General features: G+C 37.1%; 1 protein-coding gene across 2 annotated transcripts in view; it reads right to left on the bottom strand.

Moving 5' to 3' along the window:
* Positions 1-3,696: 3,696 nt before the first annotated feature.
* CAMKMT (calmodulin-lysine N-methyltransferase) overlaps positions 3,697-17,222 on the bottom strand; it is a 525,230-nt gene continuing 511,704 nt past the window's right edge. The window contains exons 10-11 of one of the 2 annotated variants that reach the window (XM_051975194.1): positions 9,861-9,992; positions 3,697-4,045 (exon numbers count right to left, since the gene is read on the bottom strand). In XM_051975194.1, coding sequence (XP_051831154.1) covers positions 3,968-4,045; positions 9,861-9,992 — 210 coding nt within the window. In that variant the 3' untranslated portion in view covers positions 3,697-3,967. The other variant, XM_051975195.1, reaches the window with a different exon arrangement.

The following is a 17,222-nucleotide window of genomic DNA, read 5'->3' as shown; positions in this document are numbered from 1 at the left end:
CTTCCAAGGCAGAGACCACATTGATCCCCATAGCCAATGCCAGTCACCTAAGTGAAGAGAAATTTGTGAAAAACAAATGGTATTTAGCTTCCAAAAATTGCCCGAAGATTTTGAATGTCCTGCTTTATTAAAAAAATTAAATAGCTTTTGCCTTACATTGAAATTCACTCCTTAGAGGAAAAACAGTTTTGGATTCCAAATTAAGTTTTCCTCAAAGGGGGATTAACTTGCTCTACATAATTCATACGGCCAGGACCCAGGAGATCCTAACCTCCGAGGGGCACTTGTGGTTTGCAGACTAGAGACAAGTCTCAGTAGTCTAAACAGCTTTTCCTCCCCCAGTATGGAGGGCCATTTTTACACTTCGATTTTCTCCTTATCATAACCTCCCAACCTTTCGTTCCAAAGCCTTTTCTAGGAAAATGGCCAAGACTGACACAGTACTGTGTTATGGTCGGCTACAAGTCAAGTGCTGACTAAGCACAATGGCATCCTAGGTGGAGGTGGGGGTAGGTGGGAAAAGGATGGTCAATTCCTTAAAAAAAAAAAAAAAAAAAAAACCAAACTATTAGGAAAAGGTATGTTCCATTCAGCTCCTGGAGGTGTGTATGTGTGGGGAGGTGTTTAGGGGGAGGGGAAACAAACCCCATTGCCTATAGCATTAAAACCAGGTTCTTCAACTGTCAAAAGCAGTTAACTAGTTAGGACAGACACCTGGCTGTTGAAATAGGGCTCTGGAGGGCCACTAATCCTTCTATTCATTCAGTTAACTGCTGGATCCCCAAAATTGATTCAACAGGTATGTAGTGGCAAATTCGGCCCATACTGAAGCCAAAGGGAAAAACAGCAAGGGGTGGGCAGCTCTTCTCTGAAAACACCCGAGGAACCAGCCAGAAAAGCTTTTATGGCCCCGACAAGTTTTCTGCTGAATACCAAGCAACTAAATTACCCTTCCCTAATGGAAGTTACATTTTCATGCTCAGTCAAAAAGCCAACAAAATACACGATTTATACAAAATAGCATCAACCTCTTAGGTAGCCTTTTCTAGCACTTATATCCCAATTCACATCATATGTCTTGTGCTAAAATAAAATATATTTTTCATAACTAACTCGAATTGGCTTTTCAGAGCATCACATGATAAACCACTACGGGTAATATCAGAAAAAAAATTTTGCATTGACAAAATTAACTTAGTCTGACAGAGGTGCCCTAGGAATTTAAGTTTTATCCTAAATGTGGTATAGCTTTTTCAGAAGCTAGGAAAAATATATAGTGACATAATACTTGTGAGTTTCTAATCAGATAGAAGACTTCCTTTTGAAAGAGTTGCTTGTGTAATGAAATGGATCATACGTTTTAATGGCAGTTATGGAGGTCTAACATCAATATGTAAAAATATTTTTTAATCAGAAAACAACAGATATATCAACATGGAAATTTTTAATGCCAAAGGATTTTTGACCCCATGATCAGCATTCTGTTAACATTTGATATGTCTTTCTAGATCTTGATCACATTTTGAATACAACCACAGTATACAATGTCAGTCTCCTATATAACCTCTAAGAAATCTAAAAAGTAGGATTATTTCCAGGAAAAGGTTTTTTTTTTTTTAAATAGAAAGAATAACTAAGGAATCATTAACTTTTTATAGTCAACAATTTCTATGTTTTTATTCAATAAGCAGGCCCCTGTACTGTGTGTATTTGTAAGTATGGAATATCATAGGTTTCTCTTTGAATGTTTTTAAGTCACAATCTTTTACCAGGATCTGGTAACATTACACCCAAAGCAGAAACTAAATCTTAGCAATTCATTTAAAAAAATACATTTTCTTCTCAGCGAAAGAAATACCGACATTTCTTTACCCTAAACACCAAATGAAAATGTAATTCTTGTCCATTTATGTATTTTCATGAGACAGCCTAATTATTCTGTTGTGTATGTGTGAATATAGGCGCATATTTGTATTTATCACACACTCAAAAGAAAGAACGGGCAGTCTGGGGTGTCAGTGTTGAGATGGGGTTTTCTTTGTTTCAGATTTTGTAACCGCCTTGGTGGGGAAAAATTCTCTGCTTTTTTTCCCCCAATATAAAAAAAAAAGAGAAGGACAACAATTTGTACCGTTATTTAAAACATCCCAAATGTTTCTGATTTTTAAACAAGAAAATATTCAGCCAGTATGCAACCCATACAATCCCCAAAGGAGAGCTACCACTAGCTGAACTACTCAGCTAAATGGCTGGTTTGCATTGCCCTGGTCTTTATCTAACACTGAGAATAGACTGCTGTTTTATCCAAAGAGGAATAAATTGCTGTTATTGTGATGTTAGCCCATCACTTGGCATTGCAATTCAAGTTTTTGTGAGAAAGAAATGTATGATCTAACTGCGACTTGACCTATGCCTTCAGAGATCTGTCTAGGTGTTCTAATGGAGCAGAAAAAGTGGTGAATATAAGGACATGCAAACTGATGGTGGTGAAAAATTTGTTTGATGATAGATATGAACAGAGGAAGACTTTTAGAAGTGAGTGTTTTTTTTTAATGACAGCCAAGTTTGTTTAACGTGCTAAAGGATCTTCATCAAATTTTTCCTTTTCTTTAATTTTTTTAAAAAAGGTCTTTAAATTAAATATCCATTATTTTGCCCCTAGTATTGAATGAGGATGCAGAGAGAGATAACCTGCTAATGGCATTACTGCTAAGTGTGCACAGATGATCCTTTACAGATAAACATCTGGATTTCTACAAAAGCATTTAAACCATTTTGATGAAGCACCGGGAAAGAATATGCTCAGATTCCCTGCAGAAAAGTGTTTCTCTTTTTGTCCTGGGTAGCACCCATGTAATGTTTACTATACCCTGGAAGTACTTCAAATAACAACATATGCTTAGTTTAAATAAGATAATTATAAGACTGATTTTTTTTTTAATCCCATATATGCAATCCAGTTTATCAGTCATTTGCTTAGAATTTTTTCTGGGAAGGACCTGTTTTTAAAGTGGCCTGCAGACTAGCAGCAGTTAGATTTTAGACTCGATAAAGGCTCACTTTTCATTCATAGTCAGAGCCTAAATGTGCTCTTCTTGTACCTAAACAGATAATAAGCACTCAGCACACTCCCCCTTCTTGACACAACACACTGAGACTAATCACACATAATTGGAGAGGAGGAGCAGAGGGCTGGGCAAACTATTGTGTCCAAAGGACAAATGGTCAGTTTATGATGCTTTAGTCTGATGTAGTGATTTCTTATACATCTGTAGGAGAAAAAAGCGTCGTGTGTGTGTGTGTGTGTGTGTGTGTGTGTGTGTGTGTGTGTGTGTGTGTGTGTGTGTGTGAGAGAGAGAGAGAGAGAGAGAGAGAGAGAGAGAGAGAGAGAGAGAGAGAGAGAGAGAGAATATCTGTGTATATGAGAGAGAGAGAAAGAGAAAGAAACAGTTAATTTGGTGGAGGTTCCAAAGAAATGAGTTTTTTTGGGGAAAGAAGAATCATGACATGTCTTGTTTAGAAATCTCTCCCCCAAAAGAAACCTCTATAAAAACTCTAACTAAAAAGAATTTTGTTCCCAATTAATCAGAAAAGCATTAGAGTTTACCACAAATATATGTGAGTTTTCACAGGCAAACAAAACAATTTGGTTTAGGAAAAGCATGAAGTCGGCTAGGAGGACAAGGAAAACACAGCTTTGAAGAACTTGAGAATCACTGTATTTAAAAAAAGGTAAAACCTGAAACTCAAAACCTTACAATATTCTGGAGGTGACACAATGCAGAAATCTTAGAAATTTTTATAATCAATACACAAAAACAAAGCAAAACAAAACAAACAAAAAAACAACCTATCCAAAAAATCCCCAAACCAAACATGTCTCTCTTATCAATTACATGTTCATATTATTTTGAAAAAATATATGACTATACATATTGATGTTTGCCTTCTCTGAGTTGTTTGTATTTTATCCGTGTTTGCTTAAAACTAGTAGAAGTGGATAATGAAGGTCTTCTTCATATGTATCCCATTCTTCATTTTTCAACTGAAAATTTAAAAAATAAAAAGATGAGTTTTTAATCTATAGATAATAACTAACCTCTTATCTAGATCATAAATGTACCATTTATGAAAAAATATCAATCCCTAAGCATCCACTGTCTGATACACAATTTAAAAGCAAACATAATTTTAGTACTCTGGAAACCCAATGACAGCATTATGAAGATATGAATCATTAGTAATTTTTTATGAACAGCACTTTTCAGGACACAAACAGCATTTTACAAAAAAAAATCCAAAAACAAATTACTGACTCAGGAAGTTAATGATATTACCCAAGGATTTCACCAGAAAGTGTGAAGTTTTTCACCAGGAGGTTAACTTACCAGCCCTAGACCAAGCTATGTGTAATGATGCTGAAGCTCCATCCTCCTCCCCACCCCATTGTGCTAGAGATCGCTAGACATTACCAGACCCTGGCAATGCCTCGACACAACAAGGTTTGTCTGGGCTCATATATCGGGCAGGGTAGCTGCTCCTGAAGAGTTTGCTATTTATTTATTTTTAAATTAATGATGTGAAATTCAAAAACTCCTTTCTCAGAGGAAAACAGAGCACCAACTCTTTAGGTCAAGCTTCATCAAGCTTCCATAATAAATTAAAAATTTTTTTAAAAGACTGACAAATCTAGAATGAACATATCCTTAATTTGCCAGAATGGTAAAAGATATTTTGTATGTTATAAATAGCAAACTCATATTTTTTTGAGTGTTTAATCTGAGACCTTTGATTGGATTTTTAAGAAATACTTGTTAAATATTTTATTTTTTAAAAGTGATGGGGGATAAGGACACCCTGCATAATATTTTCAATTGGAAAATAAACTAATTTAGGGATTGGTATACAAACACCACCTCCATTCTAAAATAGAGCAGCTTAGTTCTGCTTTCTCCCCATTCCCCAAAAATAAAATATGAGTTCGTGTAGGAGAGGTTACTGTAAATGTAATTGGAATGTAGACCTTCTCTAGAGCATAGTTCTTAGCTGGGAAGTGGCTCCCGAAGCTTTGGGCCCCTCATTAATTAACACACTTTTCTCTTTGCGTGGGGGAAAAGCTGATTTAGTTTTTTCTTTCTAATCTACTTTATCGAGGTATTGGTTGCATAATCACTAAAGTAACTTCAATTCATTTCCTAGAAGATTATCAATTTGGAAAGGTCTTTATAGATTCTTGTCACCCCAACATAGTTTTCTTTTAATCTTTATTTTTTTTTAATCTCAGTTCCCCGTTTTGTTCATTCTTAGAGGAATAGTAGATAAATGAACTCACAGATTTCCTATAGCAAAATCACCAGTCAGGACCTACTATGTCCAAACATTTCTTATCCTACTTGCCCCCAACTTAGGAGAGTGACAGAGGGAATTCCCCCCAAATGCTTTACACTGGGTAGAGGGGGGCAAAGGCAGCTGAATTCTTTCCTCAGGGAGTGGGGATAAAGGAAAGTTGATTACTCAGCTTGAATCAGCTGACCTACTCACTCACAATGTACTAATAGAGAGAGACTCAAATGAGCTCTTTATAAAGTCCCTGAGGTAATATGTGGGATAAATAATTCTTCTGTAAATATGGACTAGAAACCACTTTTAACTTGGATTCTGTGCTGACCTCTGCAGGCCAAAACGGAGGCTTCATTCCTGGAAGGGGGTAGGTCCAGTTCAATGCCATATGTGAGCCCTTCCGGCGATGGAGGAGGAGGGAACCCTCCAAGAAAATATTATAACCTGTCACCAGATCATGAACGTGTCAAGACTATAGCATCAGGGTACTTGAAACACACACAAAACAGTTAGAAAAATACCTGCTTCGGTGGGGAATGTTATGTGGCTTAAGAGTAATTCCATGTATCAAAGCTATATTTCTGTGCCCAATTAATAATTATAATTTTAAGAAATGAAAAGGCACCTTTTAAAAAAAATGAACAAAAAGCAAATTGTGAATAAAACAATTTTTCAATTTTGCAGGTTAAAGCAAGGTCTTTGAGGACTGAACTAAATTACATAGCTGCTATTAGTAGCATTATGCTTTACTTCATAATTGGATGTAACACACTCAGCCTTACCCTGTGAATAGCTGCCGCAGGAGTGGAGTTCATACTGTTTACCCTTTACAGTATCCACAATTATCAACAGCACACCACACAGATTCTGAGCACCAGCCACTTATAATGTGGCATTTTGAATAGATAAGCAGAAATGCAATATGGCCGTTCTTTTGACACAATGTCCTGACTTTACCACAGAGCCAGAGACTATTTTCATTACCAAGTGCACACATGTGTGTGAGCACATGCATACACACAGAGAGAAAATAAATCAACACAGGTAGTTTTAAATAGAGAAAAAAAAAAACAATGCTTGAGAGGAAATGGCATTTTAAAAGCGATTTTCATGAATGAGGCGATTTTTATTAATAAAATTTCAAGCTGACAACATTTCCAGCCATTTCCTAAGTCAGAGCTCTGTGCCACTCAACAATTTGCCAACCTCACATCTGGACACGTTTGAGCCGCCCAGCTGGGCAGTGCCTTCCGTAGCTAGCAAAAGGTCCGAGAGAGGCAGGAGTGGCGAGCTGGGTTTTGTTTTCTCCTCCCCATACTTGGGACAGATGCAAAGCCAGTGTTTTCAGAGCATCCACCACCTCCTGCAGATTGGCTCCAGAGCAAGGTGGTTGCAGAAGGTGGGTGCAGTATAACCAAAGCCCTGGCAGAAAGTATAGAATGGCACAGATTTGATTACAGGCTTGCTTTTTTAACGGAAATAAAATTTCACAGCTAACAATGAAAGGTGAAAAGTTTAAGAGGCAAAGCTGTTCCTCCTGATCACTGACTGTTAATCAGCTTCATGGGTGGCTGCCTAAATCTGTGGATTTTTTTTAAACTTGCACTACTGCCAAGATTGTAACTAATTTTTTCCCCCTGTTGTAGGAGGAGGGGTGAAAAACTCTACATAGGAGGCAGCTGTGTATGAGTGACATGAGGCACTAATGCAGAGGGCAAAATTAAAATTCATGAATCTCTTCACAACCATTTGTGTAACAAGATTAAGACGGGACAGCAGCAAAGAGCTGAATTATCAGGCGTCTTACAGTTCTCCAGCTGGTTACGCTCTATTCCAAAACAGTAGGGCTAAGAGGATAACATGCAGCCTGAAGGAAAACTCCTACTTCATTTGGGAGCAGTCTCATCCCAGGGAAGATGGGAAGTTTACAAGGAGATGGACGGCAAGACAACTGGTTTCCCTCAGTAAGAGGGAAAACTTTTAAATATGGGAATTCCAGCAAAAGGCATCTTCCCTATCCTACTCTGGGGTCTTCCTGGGCTTGGGTCACTTGTCCAGTATTCAGAAGTGCTTCCTACTTGGTCCTGAGCAGGTCTGGGATGCTGGCAAAGGAGAAACAATGGAGCTCTCTTGGTGACTTTGATACATAATCAATTTTTAGGAAGATGGTCACTCTCTGAATCTGTTAGGGTCCAGACCAGTTCTGCCACCAGCTTCTCCCAACTGCCCTCGCTCAATGGAAATCCCTTCTGCACGCTCTTATTTTGTACATTATAACTACAAATGTAAACTTTCTAGCTTTGCCAGTATGTGTCCATCCTGAGAGGAATGATTCCAATGTCAGAAAGCCTGGCACTCTGTAGTATGGTTTGGGGGACAAGAGGCCCTCCCTTCCTACATCCTACTATCATCGTGCCATTTTAGGCTTTTGAGCTAGAAGGGTATCTTCCATCCTCATTTTACAGATGAGGAAAACCGAGAGCCAGCCAGCCAGGATTCAAAATAAGGATGTCTCCTCATTCTAAATCCAGCACCTTTTCCCCCCCCATTTTGGACTAAAGACCACCAAAAACTTTGGGTATGTTGTTGCTTTTATGTTATATCAAATACTTAAAGCTCTCCCTAGACAACTCCTCCCAGCAGTATTGTATTACATTTCTGCTGCTTAAAAGATGACAAAAGAGATCCCTGAGGTAATATATAAAATGAATGAAAAGGGGAAAACTCACATACTTTGATTTTTTAGACATTTATGCTGAGATAATGAATTAAGGCCCTCTGTCAATTTTACTTATTCAATAAATGCTACTTTTGAGAAACTAGTCAATCAGTCGATGATTATTTTTGAGGGTGCTTATTTGTGGGCGTGCACCATGCTGAGGTAGGACTAGACAGAGACTATTTACTGATCAAATACAGGTAAAGGGGGGAGGAAGCCAAGGACTCCACAGTTAACTTTAGCATGGTCACTGTAGACAACAGAGTGGACACGTCCCACAGTGCAGAGCCTCACGTAATCACCCAGTACCCTGGATTTTCCAAGCTGACAATGATAAAATACATCTGATGTTCCAGGAGATGATAATGATGATTCACATTTATATGAGTGCAAGGCACCATGTTAAAATTCATCATCAGGTGACCTCTGTACCTCTAATCTCTTCCCTAGTAACTATAGCTGGAGAGGAGACTGTTCTGTTATGAGAGATGGAGGGGAAAAAGGGGGGAGGATGAGAGAACGTTCCACCTACCACATAATATCCTAAAAGCCATTCCTCCTATTCTGGGGGGTGGGGTGAATGGTAGAAAATAGGCTTCTAGGCAACTGGATGAGAGCTGAGTTACATGTAATTTTCTTTCCCTCCCCTCCTATAATAAATGGTGGACCAGATTCTGTTGGAAGGAATAAATTGCTAGTTAGAGAAGTATTTAACTCTTTCAGTCCACAAGATCCCATTTTAGTAAACCTTCTTCCAGGGACTGAAATGGGACCCTGGTGACCCCAGGTAGTCAAGACATTTCCAGGAAGTTCCTGGTTTCCTCATTCCCTCTTCAAAGATGAAACTCAGTCTGCCCCCATTTTCCCTAAAAACAAAGCATTTTTCTACTAGACTAATGGGGACTAAAGAGTGTTGAGGAGGCTATTAATATTTTCCCAGGAAAAGAAAATCAAGGTCAAGCCTTTACTTTTTGCAGCTACAACTTGCAAAATCATGACAAGCCCAAGGATCTTGCTGAGGTCAGATTAGCTGGTGCAGGAGATTTCTGTTGAGGCATGGAGCAGTGCCCTAAAATCATCAGAGGTAATAAATGTGATCCTGATAAGCCTGACATGTATTAACAAACGTGGGATTCCTAAAAAGTTTTCTGCTGAACACCTGCCTCTCGGTGTCCTACATTACTCTTCTCCTATAAATAATAAAAAGGCTGATAACACTGCTTTATGTAAGCAAGCTTAGAAATCACTCTCAGATAAGTGCTTTTGACCTAAATCTTGTAGCTCCTCGATCTGACATATAACCTCGCAACTGTGAAATTCTGTATGAGATTTAGCGGTCTGAAACTGCCAACTGACCCAGCTATAAAGCCAGGGGAGATAAGGATTTACAGTACGATATGATACAATTAGACATTCACCTTCTATTTATTTTGGGACAGCAAAGCATTTAACCTACTTAAAGGCAGTAGGTTTTTTCATTAAAATATAAATGCTTGTTTATTATTCATTTCTATGGCCATCTCCATCCTACATCCTACAAATTAGACTATTATGAATGGAAAGATTAGTTTGTTATTGGAAAAAAGAGTAAACAGGCGCTATTTCTGTAAAATCCTCCTAGACGTGCAAAGATAAAAGATGGTTTTGCCACACAAAAATAATCAGATACAAATAGCTGTTCAGAAGCAACACACCTAAGAAGTACTTTAATCAAATATTTAGGTTACCTGCCAAAAAGACCATGATCTCTTCAAAATGCAATGCGGATTAAAGTGTTATCTAACACAAGCAGAAAACTAACCTTGGAGTGGAAGTTTGAAATGTGTTCATCATAATTTTCATGTCTTTGGAGAGAGAAACCAGCTTTTTCAGCTAGATTGCAAAACTGGTTTAGAGTAGTCCCTCGGAGTGGGGCAAATACCATCGCTTTCCCCTAGAACATTAGAAAAGAAAGTCACACATTTTTAAACTGGAAAGTGACCAGACATGGACACAAACATTTAGAGAACTTCTCTTAAATAGGGAGACTCATTGTTCTCACTAGGCTTCTGACCATTCACACTGAGATTAGATGTTAGTAAAAGAAAAATTAAATATTTTGACAAGTTCTTTTTTTTTTTTACATCAAAAATGAACCACCGATGCATAAGCAATACACATAACAAATGGAATGATTTGGTATTTGGTATAATGCACACTATCTCTCTGAAGTTTAACATAGAAACTTCTTGGTTGTACAAAGTGCTTAGAAGAGTAACACAAATCCACTGTTACTGAATAGCTAAAGGTTTGTTCAATAATAGCTTTAGACATGTACACAATGTCGAACATCTCAATGATTTTGTAGGTATGGGGCTACATAATGTCCTTTTTATTATCCCTTGAAAACGCCTTTGTGAACAGTCTCATGCCAAGAAATGTTCCACAAAAACATGTAACATTACCAAATTTTAAAAAATGAAGATAAAGCGTATTCAGATTTCACTGCTAGCACCAGCCTTTTTCTATTAACATGAGGGTAAAAGGCTACTGTCCTTGGCTTCCAAAGTCATTGAAATCTATCCTAATGATCATGATTCTAGCAAAGCAACTCAATGTAGCATCCCAACTCTGAGTTTTGATGAGACCGATTTAAGAGAGCAAACTAATATAAATACAGACTTCGCTCAGTGAGACATGGTCTTAAGACATCTTTTTAAAAGTATTTCCTTGATTTCAGAGGAAGCGCTGACAAAAAATTCCTCTGAATCACAACTACTAGGGGGTCTCCCCAAATTTTAAAATACTAAAATCAAAGAACTATCTTTGTCTTTTTAAAGAAATCTGTTAAGCTCCTAATTATTTTAGAGCTATCGACAATTGGCTGCTAGCACTCTACCACAGTGAAATGTCACTTTTACAATTATGAAGACATACCATTTGATCCTGAAGAAGAGATTGTCATTTAGAGTGGTAGAAAAATTGAGAATTGGAAATTAGAGCCATCAGACCAGATTCTAGTGATTGCTCTGATGGAAAGTCACTTAACTTCACTGTCTCAGTTTCTTCATCTCACAAATGGTGTAACAATATCCTTAAGTAAGGGGTTGTTTTGAGGATCAAATGAAATCATAAATGTAAAATACTTTGAGAAATGAGGAGAGTTACCCAAATATAAAATTTAAACTTTATTTTTAGTAGCACCTAATCCAAGGCTACACATTTTATATTCAATAAATATTTGTTGAATTGAATTGAATGTATATGCAATCTATTCCCCAACTACCTGTATGAGGACACAGTGTCACATACACGTACACATACGATATTTTTATAATGTGTTTACATGTATATAAGCACACCAAGGCACATAATTATAGCAGTGCCATTCATGCCACTACACTTATGGGTCTGTCAGCTTTTCCATTATTAATTGCTATTTTCAGGAGGTTTTCAAACTTAGCCACAAAAATTCATTCTGATGTGAAACTGGATATAATACGTGGTCTCAGCAGGGGAGCAAAAGCCTCCATTAAAAAAAGAAAAAAGAATAAAGAATACTAGTAGGTCATTTAGTCATTTCTGAAAGCTGGTTGGCTTTTTAGATGTTTGAACAATGAAAACTGTTTCATTTAAAGCTGCCTTCGAGAATTGTTTTATGGTCACAATGAGAGAGTCAAATTTTAAAGCTATTATCTATGTAATACTTTTAAATCACTGCCATGAGTTTCTTGGGTTAAGTTGATGTTCAGTTTCACAAAACCAGTCCAGATTCTGCCACTAACTTGCTAGGTGATCTTGGGCCAGTCATTTGGCCGAAGGCCCCTTTTTATTCCATAGTTCTGTGATTCTGTGAAAACACACATGCCTTTTAAATCTGACATGAAAGCTAAAGGGTGATTGGAAGTGAGGTGACATTGCCTTTGAATTTAATTTATATTCTGCCTATAGTTTCATTGTTTGCATATATGTCTTTCCCTCCTTAAGAGCAAGGTGTCTTGGTTTTAATGTCACTTTTTTTTTTGTCTCTCCAGGGTCTGATAGCCTGATAAGCCTAATACCCTGACCATGGTAGGCACTTAATAAATAACTTAAAATTTTGTTGAATAGCATCTCTAATTTTGATCCATATCCTGAATGATATAAAAAAACTAAAGCACTTAGGATTTTTGGAGGTTTACTTCTTTGTTAAAAAAAATCCATAGATGAAGAAGAGCTACCTTTAATTTCTAATAAGCTCTGTTTTCAGTTTATTGTAATGTCACAATATTCATTCTGGGATAGCATTATACCTAGTAAGAAGAGAAATAATGACGTGAGCAATTATTCAAGCCTATTACTTATTTACTTTATGTTCCCTGTTTTCCTTTCTTTCCTTCCTTCTTTCTTTCCATCTGGCTGGGGACTTCTATCTCCTAATTAATGTAATTAAAGAAGGCAGCTCAGTCAAATGATTCAGTGTGTAAGCTGGATGGGGATGTGTAGGTCATTAATCAATTTGAGAAAAATACAGTCTTTTGACCATTGGACAGACAACTAATGCCACTAAGGAAATAGGTTGTGATTGGATGACTTCTTGGTTCCTATAGAAAACAAAGCAAGCCAGTTCAGGATAGTAAAATCCATTGTCAAACAAATGTAGGGGTAGAAGATTGTCAGTCTTCTAAGAAAATCACTTAATGGAGGGTTGGAGTCTGTCTCTGTCTCTGGGTCTCTCCTCTTCAGGTTCAGGAGAGTCTGTTTATATTTCAGAAGGGACCTCTGGTGACAAGGGTTGATGGTAGTCTACTTAAGCCAGTGGCAATGAATAATGAAGAATATAATGCTTTCCCCCCTGTGGAGATGCAGCCTAGTAACCAACTACTCTCACAAGTGCTATAGTTAAATCTATTGAAGATTCAGAAAACCAAGTTCTTACCAGGGTCCTTTTACCATTAAATAGTTCAATATCAGAAGTTTATAAGGTTTTATCAAGAAATGACATCAAGGAAGAGGAGTTATTATCTACTTTGCCTTTGTATCCTAAGGACCATGGGACCTTTTCATCTTGTTTGCAGTGAAAACTTTTCATATGTGTTTCTCTCTGATTAAAATGTGAGCTCTCTGAGAGCTGGGATTGTCTTAACTCTTCTATTTGTATTCCCAGTGCTTAGCACAGTGATTTACACATCTTAAAATGCTTAATAAATAATTTATTCATTCATCCCATAGCAAATGAAGCACGTGAAAATAGTTGCCAAAAAAAAAAAAATCACCTTGGAATGGTGGCAGTTTTAGGAACTGTAATCCCTTGTTAACCGTGAAATGTGCCAGTTATGGACTCAACAAATGCACCAAGTCTCAGAACCCAGAGGACAACTATTATTTAAGAGCAGCCTCCAGAAGGCTCTACAAAGGAAGAAAAGGACTTCCAGTAACTAGTGGCTGTGAGATATTCTTCTGTCACATAAATTATTTATAGTGTCTCTACTTTTGTACTTTAAATTTGAGCCCACTTTCCCCAAGATGTGTCTAGAGCAAGAATGTGACTCCAATTGAGGAGGAATGTTTTATACCAAATATTCTTGGACTATTATCTTAGTCAATGCCCTTTTCTAACAGCTAATTGACACAAGTGGCTGATAATCAATGGGAAGCACATTAGTGGGGGTTCATGAGCAATAACAGAAATATAGCCCTTCAAGTTTCCCTCTAAAACTCTGAGGATAGTCACATGCATCCCTCTGGGGACCTAGCCCACCAATATTTAATGCAAGTTAGGGAAGTAGTCCCTGAGTGGTGCTATGATATGGAGGAACTTGCCTTTGCAAGCACTAAGACAGGTACTTTAATAAATACAAAGAATAACTTCTGATAAGTTTTATAAAATGTTCTTTGTTGAATCTGCATAACTGTATCTGGCAGGGTGATTATAATTTCTGCCTGTAAATTTGAGACAATATAAGATCTATGACACAGTTACTTTTCTGATTTTTTTTTAAGTAGAAGACACTGAGTAAGATATTCAAAAAGAACAATATAGAATCTACCTGGGACTTGTTCCTTGAGAATTGGTTTGGATTGGGAATAAATACAATGAGTTCAAAATGCACCCCAGCTGATTAGATGAGAACTGAAAAATTTTAATGAGTGGGAGAATTAATAAAGGGAGTGACCAATGAATGTCTAGGCCTCTAAGAATGTGGAGATAGTTTCAGTCTAAGCCACAATGAGAAAACACTGGAAAGTAAGTTTCTGGCCATGACAATTCAAAGGCTAGTATTATCTCTTGACAAAAAGTCTTCTAACTGGTTGTGGAAGAATCAGTAATGCAGAAGGTAACAGCTCTGAACTGAATGCATAAAATGGTATAATCCACTCAAATTGCATTCTCTTTTCTTTGGTGACTTTGAATTCAAAGAAATTAGTTTGGGGAGATCAAGCTGGCCACATTCATCCTTCTGATGAACATGTATTTGTGAATAAATAGTGGAGAGATAACTAAAAATATTTAAGGAGAACTTCATGAAGGCTCCACAAAGGGAAAAAGGGGGAAGCTGGGACAAAAAGTTGGGAGGTACCCTTTGCCACATGTGTTCCTCACTACCATTGTACTTTATGTTTGAACCCATTCTCCCAAGGGACTTGCGAAAGGAAGATGTATACATGTGCTTTAGGAAGAACATTTTGTATCCATTATGCATGCCATACCTCTTCAGTTAGTCTCTTTTCTAAAAATTAATAGGAGTTCACCTGATTCTGATTATTAATAGGGAGAATACCAGTGAAGGTTCAGGAGCAATAGTATTTAGAAGCCAGAGCCCAAAGGGATACCCAGAGAACCTGAGAGCAGTGAAGAGCAACTGTCATATGGGAACCTATTTGAACAGGATTCAGGGAAACAGCCCTAAAGGGAATATTACACTTCTTTTTTCCATCATACTCAAATATCCTGGAGGAAAGATGGAATTATTATATTCTTTATCATCATTTTAAGAGTCTTCAACAATATTAGCAGAGCACAACAATCCACCTAACAGGATCTTGGCAGATAAACTTTGCATTTTTGTTTTTAAAAAATTAAAAACATAAGAATTTTATGGATGTTAAGTCACCATGTCTTTAAACAGATGACTTACAATTCATCAAAATTCAGCTTCCTATATATTTACATTTATAAAATATTTTTAAAATTCAGAAAGATCACTAAATCTAATGCAAACCTTTGCTTATAATAAATTGCTTCCCCCCCTTTTTTTAAATTGATTTTATCCTTAGAGAGAGCAGGAGTTCCATGTACTAGTCTTCATACATCTGACATTTTGCTGGAGTCATTTGTATAAACTTTGGGTTTTTTGTCCTAACTTGAGATTTCACTAGAGTAGGGAAGTCCCAAGAAAGAAATTCTCTTTAATAGGTATTAGCAACTGTTCTGCATCTTACAAATCTAAGACTGCTTCCTGAATGCAGAGAGAGGTTAAGTGATTTGTGCAGGGTCATATAGCCAGTAAGTGTCAAAGGTGGCACTTATTCATTGAATTTTGGTCCAAAGCTAGAAGAGGCTTAGAAGCCATCCAGTCTAATTCTTTTTTTTTTAGAAATGAGGAAAGAATCTGAGGCCCAGAAAAATTATCGCACAGGTAGAAATGTCAGAGATGGATTTAAACCTGATTCTCTGATTCCAGGGTTAGTGTCTTTTGCACTCTATTATACTACCCAGTACGCAGGATTTCCTAACTCCTAGACCAACTCTCTATTACTATATCATGATGCTTTGCTCTGTATTTAATTAGTATGATTCAAACTTTTTAAGAAGAGTTTTCTATGCTCAAAAAATGTTTTTCATCCCTTTTCATGATAATTGTTTCAGTATATCCTAAAAATAAGAATTCACAATTATATTGATAGTTCAATTGTTTCTCAGTCATGTCTAAGTCTTCGAGATCCCATTGGGGTGAGATCCTGGAGTGGCTTACCATTTCCTTTTCTAAATAAGAAACTAAGGTAAATAGTATTAAATGACTTGCCCAGGGTCACATGGCTAGTAAGTGTTCTTTGTTGAATCTGCATAAATCTGTATTTGGGAGGGTGATTATAATCTCAAATTTACAAGCAGAAACTATAATCACCCTCCCAAATACAGATGAGTCTTCCTAATTTCAGGCCCAACATTTTATCCATTGCTTTACCTAGTAGGCCCACAATTTCATAAACATTTTCAAAGTGCTTTCCTCATGATAATTCTGTTAGGTAGATTGTGCAAAGTATCATTGTCTTTAATTTGCAGATGAAGAAATTAAGATTTACAGCATTAGCTCTCAAACTTTTTGGTTTCCAGACTCCTTTGCTCTCAAAAATAATGGAGGATCTCCTAAAGAATATTTTTGTATGTGGGGTAATATGAATAAATATGAACTGTATTACAAATTTAAACTTGTTAATAGCATTATTTAAATAGTTTTGACTTTCTAGATCTCATGAAAGAGGTCACAACCTGGACCATATTTTGAGGACCAATTTAGAGAGTTTACCTATGGGCTAGGTCTCCAGGTTGTCAAGCCCACTACAACCAGATGCTTAATGAAATAAATAAAAATATAGTGGAATGTAGAACATGTTAATATGGTTTTCTAAGTCAATATGAAGCCAGCAGGGATCCTTATATAAAGTTCAGTGGCCCTGTTTGAGTTTGATAACACTGATGTACATTTATTGACATTTATATACCTAATCGAGCGCAATCCAGTATCATGGGATTACAAAAACAAAAACAAAAAAAATGGAGAATATTGGCCCAATTTTCATGGAATTTACTCTGCATCTGGGAAGATAAAATTTACATTGCTGGAACTAGAGAACAATATAGAGCAATATGTGGTCAAACGCTAAATTTCATGATATAGTATAAAAGTCATAGGACTTGAATTTTGTTTTCAAGGAAAATTAGGTTTTGGAATGGGGAAGAGAAGAATTCCAGGTGAAGAGAGGCAGCATGAAGAAAGGCATGGAGATGAATTCAAGACAGCAAGGGGGCTAGCCTAATGGGAGGGGAATCTGTGCTGGGCAGGAAGCAAACTCAATGAGGCTACTCAGTGAGGTGGGGCCAAGTAGTGAAAAGCCTTCCCTGCCAGGCTAAGGGCCCCAGCCTCGGTCATGTAGACCAGTATCCCCATTTTACAGATGAAGAAACTGAGTACTCTAACTC

This window comes from Antechinus flavipes, chromosome 2 (genome assembly GCF_016432865.1).
Source record: "Antechinus flavipes isolate AdamAnt ecotype Samford, QLD, Australia chromosome 2, AdamAnt_v2, whole genome shotgun sequence".
Lineage (NCBI taxonomy): Eukaryota > Metazoa > Chordata > Mammalia > Dasyuromorphia > Dasyuridae > Antechinus > Antechinus flavipes.
This window is presented reverse-complemented; position numbering and strand designations above follow the sequence as displayed.